The sequence below is a fragment of the Babylonia areolata genome, chromosome 35, assembly GCF_041734735.1.
Source record: "Babylonia areolata isolate BAREFJ2019XMU chromosome 35, ASM4173473v1, whole genome shotgun sequence".
NCBI classification, from domain to species: Eukaryota; Metazoa; Mollusca; class Gastropoda; order Neogastropoda; family Buccinidae; genus Babylonia; species Babylonia areolata.
The window spans coordinates 875,001-885,000 of record NC_134910.1 but is presented as its reverse complement, the minus strand read 5'-3'; the positions used below and the strand labels follow the sequence as shown (position 1 = coordinate 885,000).

At 45.7% G+C, this 10,000-nt stretch overlaps 1 protein-coding gene across 11 annotated transcripts in view; it reads right to left on the bottom strand.

Annotated features, from left to right (window-relative positions):
* LOC143278152 (uncharacterized) overlaps nt 1-10,000 on the bottom strand; it is a 189,149-nt gene that overhangs the window by 63,054 nt on the left and 116,095 nt on the right. For 10 of the 11 annotated variants that reach the window (XR_013053848.1, XR_013053849.1, XR_013053850.1 and 7 more), the window contains 3 exons: nt 6,023-6,056; nt 5,321-5,386; nt 2,548-2,723 (listed from right to left, as the gene is read on the bottom strand). Coding sequence is in view for 8 of the 11 variants with exons in the window: in XM_076583184.1 (XP_076439299.1) it covers nt 2,548-2,723; nt 5,321-5,386; nt 6,023-6,056 (276 nt within the window). In the remaining 3 variants the exon portion in view is untranslated. The remainder of the gene's footprint in view (nt 1-2,547; nt 2,724-5,320; nt 5,387-6,022; nt 6,057-10,000) is intronic. The other variant, XM_076583189.1, reaches the window with a different exon arrangement.

Below are 10,000 nucleotides of genomic sequence, written 5' to 3'. Positions count from 1 at the left end.
ACAGGACTGTGGACATCAACATCAACATGTCTTACAGGACTGTGGACATCAACATCAACATGTCTTACAGGACTGGGGACATCAACATCAACATCAACATGCCTTACAGGACTGGGGACATCAACATCAACATGTCTTACAGGACTTTGGACATCAACATCAACATGCCTTACAGGACTGGGGACATCAACATCAACATCAACATGCCTTACAGGACTGGGGACATCAACATCAACATGTCTTACAGGACTGGGGACATCAACATCAACATCAACATGTCTTACAGGACTGTGGACATCAACATCAACATGTCTTACAGGACTGTGGACATCAACATCAACATCAACATGTCTTACAGGACTTTGGACATCAACATCAACATGTCTTACAGGACTTTGGACATCAACATGTCTTACAGGACTGTGGACATCAACATCAACATCAACATGTCTTACAGGACTGTGGACATCAACATCAACATGTCTTACAGGACTGTGGACATCAACATCAACATGCCTTACAGGACTTTGGACATCAACATCAACATGTCTTACAGGACTGTGGACATCAACATCAACATCAACATGTCTTACAGGACTGTGGACATCAACATCAACATGTCTTACAGGACTGTGGACATCAACATCAACATCAACATGTCTTACAGGACTGTGGACATCAACATCAACATGTCTTACAGGACTGTGGACATCAACAACATCAACATCAACATGTCTTACAGGACTGTGGACATCAACATCAACATGCCTTACAGGACTGAGGACATCAACATCAACATCAACATGCCTTACAGGACTGGGGACATCAACATCAACATCAACATGTCTTGTCAGTCAGGTCCCTCAATCATCATTGTCGTCATCATTATCATCATCGTCATGATCAAAGCCAGTTTAACAGTCAGTTCACACTACCCCACACGGTTCATCAGTCGGTTCACATGTACCCCACCAATTCACCAGTCAGTTCACACATACCACACCAATTCACCAGTCAGTTCAAACGGACCTCACCAAGATCACCAGTCAGTTCAAACGGACCTCACCAAGATCACCAGTCAGTTTACATGTACCCCACACAGTTCACTAGTCAGTTCACATGTACCCCACTAATTCACTAGTCAGTTCACATGTACCCTACCCAGTTCACCAGTCAGTTCACACATACCCCACCCAGTTCACCAGTCAGTTCACATGTACCCCACACAGTTCACTAGGCAGTTCACATGTACCCCACTAATTCACTAGTCAGTTCACATGTACCCTACCCAGTTCACCAGTCAGTTCACATGTACCCCACCCAGTTCACCAGTCAGTTCACACGTACCCCACCCAGTTCATCAGTCGGTTCACACGTACCCCACCCAGTTCATCAGTCGGTTCACACGTACCCCACCCAGTTCATCAGTCAGTTCACACGTACCCCACCCAACTCATCAGTCAGTTCACACGTACCCCACCCAGTTCATCAGTTCACACGTACCCCACCCAGTTCATCAGTCAGTTCACACGTACCCCACCCAGTTCATCAGTCAGTTCACACGTACCCCACCCAACTCATCAGTCGGTTCACACGTACCCCACCCAACTCATCAGTCAGTTCACACGTACCCCACCCAACTCATCACTCTGTTCACACGTACCCCACCCAACTCATCAGTCAGTTCACACGTACCCCACCCAACTCATCAGTCAGTTCACATGTACCCCACCCAGTTCATCAGTCAGTTCACACGTACCCCACCCAGTTCATCAGTCAGTTCACACGTACCCCACCCAGTTCATCAGTCAGTTCACACGTACCCCACCCAACTCATCAGTCAGTTCACACGTACCCCACCCAGTTCATCAGTCAGTTCACACGTACCCCACCCAGTTCATCAGTCAATTCACACGTACCCCACCCAGTTCATCAGTCGGTTCACACGTACCCCACCCAGTTCATCAGTCAGTTCACACGTACCCCACCCAGTTCATCAGTCAGTTCACACGTACCCCACCCAACTCATCAGTCGGTTCACACGTACCCCACCCAGTTCATCAGTCAGTTCACACGTACCCCACCCAACTCATCAGTCGGTTCACACGTACCCCACCCAGTTCATCAGTCAGTTCACACGTACCCCACCCAACTCATCAGTCAGTTCACACGTACCCCACCCAACTCATCAGTCGGTTCACACGTACCCCACCCAACTCATCAGTCAGTTCACACGTACCCCACCCAACTCATCAGTCGGTTCACACGTACCCCACCCAGTTCATCAGTCTGTTCACATGTACCCCACCCAGTTCATCAGTCAGTTCCCACATACCCCACCCAGTTCAACAGTCAGTTCCCACGTACCCCACCCAGTTCATCAGTCAGTTCACACGTACCCCACCCAGTTCATCAGTCAGTTCACACGTACCCCACCCAGTTCATCAGTCAGTTCACACGTACCCCACCCAGTTCACCAGTCAGTTCACATGTACCCCACCCAACTCATCAGTCAGTTCACACGTACCCTACCCAGTTCCCACGTACCCATGCCTGCTCGTCGTCCAGGTCGTACACATCGTCGTAGTCGTCGAACTCCTCCACCGGGGCCAGCGTGGACCTGGATCGGCGGCTGTGTCTGGTGGCGGGGGTCAGGCGTTTCTCCTCCACCACGCCCGTGTTCCAGTCCCCGCCCTCGTCCTGTGTGCCCACGTCTCCATAGTCTGCACGTGCACGCACACGCACGCACACGCACATACACACAGTTACCTTCCACAGTCTGTCACACTGACACAGCTACCTGTATTCTGATTTCCATCAATACACTGACACAGCCACCTGTATTCTGATTTCCATCAATACAGTGACACACCTACCTGTATTCTGATTTCATCAATACACTGACACAGCTACCTGTATTCTGATTTCATCAATACACTGACACAGCTACCTGTGTTCTGATTTCCATCAATACAGTGACACAGCTACCTGTATTCTGATTTCCATCAATACACTGACACAGCTACCTGTATTCTGATTTCCATCAATACACTGACACAGCTACCTGTATTCTGTTTTCCATCCATACACTGACACAGCTACCTGTGTTCTGATTTCCATCAATACAGTGACACAGCTACCTGTATTCTGATTTCATCAATACACTGACACAGCTGCCTGTATTCTGATTTCCATCAATACACTGACACAGCTACCTGTATTCTGATTTCCATCAATACACTGACACAGCTACCTGTATTCTGATTTCCATCAATACACTGACACAGCTACCTGTATTCTGATTTCCATCAATACACTGACACAGCCACCTGTATTCTGATTTCCATCCACACACTGACACAGCTACCTGTATTCTGATTTCATCAATACGCTGACACAGCTACCTGTATTCTGATTTCCATCAATACACTGACACAGCCACCTGTATTCTGATTTCCATCCATACACTGACACAGCTACCTGTATTCTGATTTCCATCAATACACTGACACAGCCACCTGTATTCTGATTTCCATCCATACACTGACACAGCTACCTGTATTCTGATTTCCATCAATACACTGACAAAGCTACCTGTATTCTGATTTCCATCAATACACTGACACAGCTACCTGTATTCTGATTTCCATCAATACACTGACACAGCTACCTGTATTCTGATTTCCATCAATACACTGACACAGCTACCTGTATTCTGATGTCCATTACCACAGTGACACAGTAACCTCCCTTGTGTTTTTCATCATCAACACAGTGACACAGTAACCTCCCTTGTGTTTTTCATCATCAACACAGTGACACAGTAACCTCCGTTTTGTTTTTCATCACCAACACTGTGACAGGATTACCCCCCCTCCCTTTATATCTTTGAATGGCACAAGCAAGCCGAGCCAAGCCCGTGTGACAGAACAGTGCTGGGTCATGTGTTCATCACATGGGAATCCACACAATGTTTGGCTTCTTTGCTTCATAATGTATCCTGACATTCTGTCCATGCTGCAAGAACTCGGTCTGTGGTGGATTCTAATTGATGTTGCAAAATCAGGTGAGCAAACCTTATTACTTTAAACTAAACAAAACAACTAACTTGAAAAACACAAAACAAAAAGATAGCTGAAATTGCTAATATTTTCATGTTTACCAGATTAGTGGCTATTGTTCTACCAGATGTAAGGCATGCTGTCAGTTTATATATCTATTTAAAAAAATAAAATAAAAAAAGGAAGAAAAAAAGATTTAAAAAAACCCCACTAAATTGGTGAATCTACATTATTTTTCTAGTTTAATTATTTTGTGTGTGTTTTCCTTTCATTTTTCGTCTCCCAATAAAATGTGATTCACATTCAAAATGACGAGACACTGCAGCATGAACATAGATAAAACATATAGCATGAACATAGATAAAACATATAGCATGAACATAGATAAAATATAAACTTTCTAGAAGTGGTTAACCAAGACTGTAAACAGCTGTCACACAACAATGCTGGGTAAATAACCTGTTACACGTGTACCCAGTGTATTGTTTTCACACACACACACACACACGTCATGGCTGCAGGAAGATAATGGATCACAGATATCGGTTCATCAACCAGCACACAACACTATATGCAATACATAGTTTTCTTTTTCTTCCTTCGTGGGCTGCAACTCCCACGTTCACTCGTATGTACACGAGTGGGCTTTTACGTGTATGACCGTTTTTACCCCAACATCTACACCGCCATTCTCCATTTTCAGGGGTGTACATGCTGGGTATGTTCTTGTTTCCACAACCCACCAAAAGCTGACATTGATTACAGGATCTTTAACGTGTGTATCTGATCTTCTGCTTGTGTATAGACACGAAGGGGATTCAGGCACAAGCAGGTCTGCACATATGTTGATCTGGGAGAGTGGGGGGAGGGGGAGGGGTGGGGAGTGGGGGGGGGGAGGGGGGAGTAGGAACTCTGAATGAGTGGTACTGGAGCAATGCTACTGACTTACTGCAGATTAAAAACCCATCATGGCCACACTCATACATACAAGTCAGATGGAACCGGACTGGTATCAGGCTGTACAAATAAATGGAATAAGCGTAACAATCTACAGCACAGTACAACTGCACAAGTAATGTAAGCAGCATGCACACATCAATCAATGTGAGTAGTACATAGGTACAGATGTAAATGTATACAGTATGATTCAAGAAAAGCTGTTGTATGAAGGTCTCTCAGGCTTGGAGCCGCCATTCAAGATAATGCTTCCAAAACAAGAGGCGGGTCAGTCAGCTATACAGTCCTGTCAACCTGATTACCTTCTCCAGGATGAGGGTCAAGGTCATCCATATTTAGGTCATGGTCAAGGTCTCCTGAGGCTAGACCTTGAAAGCAGAGAATGGGGTCACCACTATGACGTGAGCACAGTGATACACGGTAAGAGTGACGTCAACAACAACAACAGCAAAACTACTTCATGAGATGAAGAAGAAGAAGAAGCAGAAGAAGAATCATTTGTGTTTGTATTTGTATTTATATTTCTTTTTACCAGAACAGATTTCTCTGTGTGAAATTCGGGCTGCTCTCCCCAGGACGTCGTTACACTACAGCGCCACCCATTTTTTGTATTTTTTTCCTGCGTGCAATTTTATTTGTTTTTCCTATCGAAGTGGATTTTTCTACAAAATTTTGCCAGGAACAACCCTTTTGCTGCCGTGGGTTCTTTTACGTGTGCTAAGTGCATGCTGCACACCGGACCTCGGTTTATCATCTCATCCGAATGACTAGAAGAAGAAGAAGAAGAAGAATCATGAGAAGAAGAAGAAGAAGAAGAATCATGAGAAGAAGAAGAAGAAGAAGAATCATGAGAAGAAGAAGAAATACCAGAACCAGAACCAGAATCAGAATCAGAAGAAACATCAGAAGTAGAAGAAGTATATGCTGATGATGAAGATGATGGTGATGATGGTGGTGATGAAGAAAATGACAATAATAATAAAGCCAGGAAGTCAAAAACTCACTGGATCCTGATGCACTGGTCCGACCGCCCTTGGCCTGCACACACACACACACACACACACACACACACACACACACACACACAACACACACACACACACACACACACACACACACACACACACACACACACACACACACACACACACAACACACACACACACACATACACACACACACAACACACACACACACACACACACACACACACACACACCACACACCACGTCAGTCAGCAGGTATCGAAGACTTCACCTCCACCACCATCACCACACACACCACAATCACCACACACCATCATCACCACCACCAAAACCAACCATCACAATTCAGAGAGAGAAACACACACACACACACACACACAGACACACACACACACACACACACACAGACACACACACACACACACACACAAGGAATATCTAACAATATATGGCAGTGGTTTCTGTGTGTTGTGTGTTGTGTTTATTCCTGGGGATGGTTTATTCCCCAGGTCAGTACAGCGTACGTTACCTGGGAGGGGGAGGGGATACCTTTATCACAGGTAAACAACGATGCTACAATGTCTTTTTTCCCATCAGTGTTGTTTGGTTTGTTTGTCTGTTTGTTTGTTTGTTTTCTGTCTGGTGACAACAGCCCTGGACATAGCACTTATGATGACGGATCAACCTCACCGAAACTCTCCCTCACCTTGCCACTGCTCGCGCAGGTTGCAGATCTTATGGCAATGGTTCTCTCACTACGTCAACATGTTGTGTAAATGTACGACACATCCCAATCATCAAAGAATCGTCATGATTCAGACAGTTCCAAACAATTCGCAAAAAACAACAACAAAAAGAAAAGAAAAAAAAAAGAGAAGAAAAACCCACAATAAATAAGCAAATAAATAAATACAATTAAATAAACCAAAACAAAAATAAATCGTGTCATACACACATGCCTAAAAGCATTAATGAATACCAGGGTACAGCCAGGAAACTCCACAACACAGAAATGACCAAACTGGACACTGGCACAGAGTGACTCAAAGTAACTGCAGCTCTGAAGACATGGTGACTCAATGTAGTTAATTACAGTTCTGAAGACACACTGACTCAATGTAGTTAACTGCAGCTCTAAAGACACAGTGACACAATGTAGCTAACAACAGCACTGAAGACACAGTGACACAATGTAGTTAACAACAGCACTGAAGACACAGTGACACAATGTAGCTAACAACAGCACTGAAGACACAGTGACACAATGTAGTTAACAACAGCACTGAAGACAGTGACACAATGTAGCTAACAACAGCACTGAAGACAGTGACACAATGTAGTTAACAACAGCACTGAAGACACAGTGACACAATGTAGTTAACAACAGCACTGAAGACACAGTGACACAATGTAGCTAACAACAGCACTGAAGACAGTGACACAATGTAGTTAACAGCAGCACTGAAGACAGTGACACAATGTAGTTAACAACAGCACTGAAGACACAGTGACACAATGTAGTTAACAACAGCACTGAAGACAGTCACTCAATGTAGTTAACAACAGCACTGAAGACACAGTGACACAATGTAGTTAACAACAGCACTGAAGACAGTCACTCAATGTAGTTAACAACAGCACTGAAGACAGTCACTCAATGTAGTTAACAACAGCACTGAAGACAGTCACTCAATGTAGTTAACAACAGCACTGAAGACAGTCACTCAATGTAGTTAACAACAGCACTGAAGACACAGTGACACAATGTAGCTAACAACAGCACTGAAGACAGTGACACAATGTAGTTAACAGCAGCACTGAAGACACAGTGACACAATGTAGTTAACAACAGCACTGAAGACACAGTGACACAATGTAGCTAACAACAGCACTGAAGACACAGTGACACAATGTAGTTAACAACAGCACTGAAGACACAGTGACACAATGTAGCTAACAACAGCACTGAAGACAGTGACACAATGTAGCTAACAACAGCACTGAAGACACAGTGACACAATGTAGTTAACAAAAGCACTGAAGACACAGTAACACAATGTAGTTAACAGCAGCACTGAAGACACAGTGACACAATGTAGTTAACAGCAGCACTGAAGACACAGTGACACAATGTAGTTAACAGCAGCACTGAAGACACAGTGACACAATGTAGTTAACAGCAGCACTGAAGACACAGTGACACAATGTAGTTAACAGCAGCACTGAAGACACAGTGACACAATGTAGTTAACAGCAGCACTGAAGACACAGTGACACAATGTAGTTAACAGCAGCACTGAAGACAGTGACACAATGTAGCTAACAACAGCACTGAAGACACAGTAACACAATGTAGTTAACAGCAGCACTGAAGACACAGTGACACAATGTAGTTAACAGCAGCACTGAAGACACAGTGACACAATGTAGCTAACAACAGCACTGAAGACACAGTGACACAATGTAGTTAACAACAGCACTGAAGACACAGTGACACAATGTAGCTAACAACAGCACTGAAGACACAGTGACACAATGTAGTTAACAGCAGCACTGAAGACAGTGACACAATGTAGCTAACAACAGCACTGAAGACACAGTGACACAATGTAGCTAACAACAGCACTGAAGACAGTGACACAATGTAGTTAACAACAGCACTGAAGACAGTGACACAATGTAGCTAACAGCAGCACTGAAGACAGTCACACGAAGTCTCGTTCAACAGTTGTCGGACGAACAAAGGGGACACTTCCCAAAGGACGAGTCGCGCTGTGCGTGAGTGTGTTTGTATGCGTGCACCCACCAGGGATGACATACATGACTAGACACCTACTTCAACAACCTGCCCTAACCCCCCAACCCCCCTCACCCACCTCCTCCACCCCTCTGACCCCAAACAACAAAGGAAGGGGGTGGAGGGGAGAGAGAGGAAGGGTAGAAGGGGTAGATCATTCTCTCTTCATTAGTTCGTCCACAGGATCTCCCGTTCCGTGTTCACATCTGAAGCACGCAGGTGCCGTTATCAAGGGGTGGTGTGGGGGTAGGGGGGGGGGCGGAGGGGATAGGGGGTGTGGACAAGATGACAGAAGGGGGGGGGGGGGAGGGTGGTAGACAAAGGATGGCGGCAGACCAAACAGAAGGCCGGCCCTATTGACAGACAGGACTGACTCCCCGAGCTGTCTCCGTGCTGTCCACACATCACAGCTGTCGTCACGCAACACTGCATCGGGTCTCTCCACTAACATTACCTCCCTTGTTGTCGGGCTGGCCTCACTGGGGGGGGGGGGGGTGGGGGTGGGAGGGGAGGGGAGGGGGGGGGGTTATCTTGTGAAATCTCTGGCAGACACCACTACACTGCTGGTCCGGACATCTGTGTTGTGTGGTCCTCTGACAATGTGTGTGTGTGTGTGTGTGTGTGTGTGTGTGTGTACGTGCGCGCGCGCGTGTGTGTTGCGTTTGCGTGTGTGCGCGCGCGCGTGCGCGTGTGTGTTGGTTGTATGTGTGTGTGTGTTGTGCGCGCGTGTGTGATGGGTATGTGTGTGTGTGTGTGTGTGTGTGTGTGTGTGTGAGGAAAACATGCCATATTTTATCAGCCTGACAGATCAATGACAGACCAACAGACACATGAAGTAAAAGAGACAGAGACAGAAACCAAACAATCACAGCAAAACACACACACACACACACACACACACACACACACACACAGACAATGCAGAGACATAAAGACAAAAATCCCACTAGTCAGTCATCTCACCAAGGCATTGGAAGCCATCACACACACACACACACACACACACACACACACACACACACACACACACACACACACACACACACACACACACACACACACTCACAGACGCACACACACACACAGACGCGCACACACACACAGAACAAAACAAAAACAAGGGACGACACCAACAAACCCATCTGACCGACACGACGTCCCCCAAAGGCCGGAACATCACTGTGTTCGGCACACGTTCG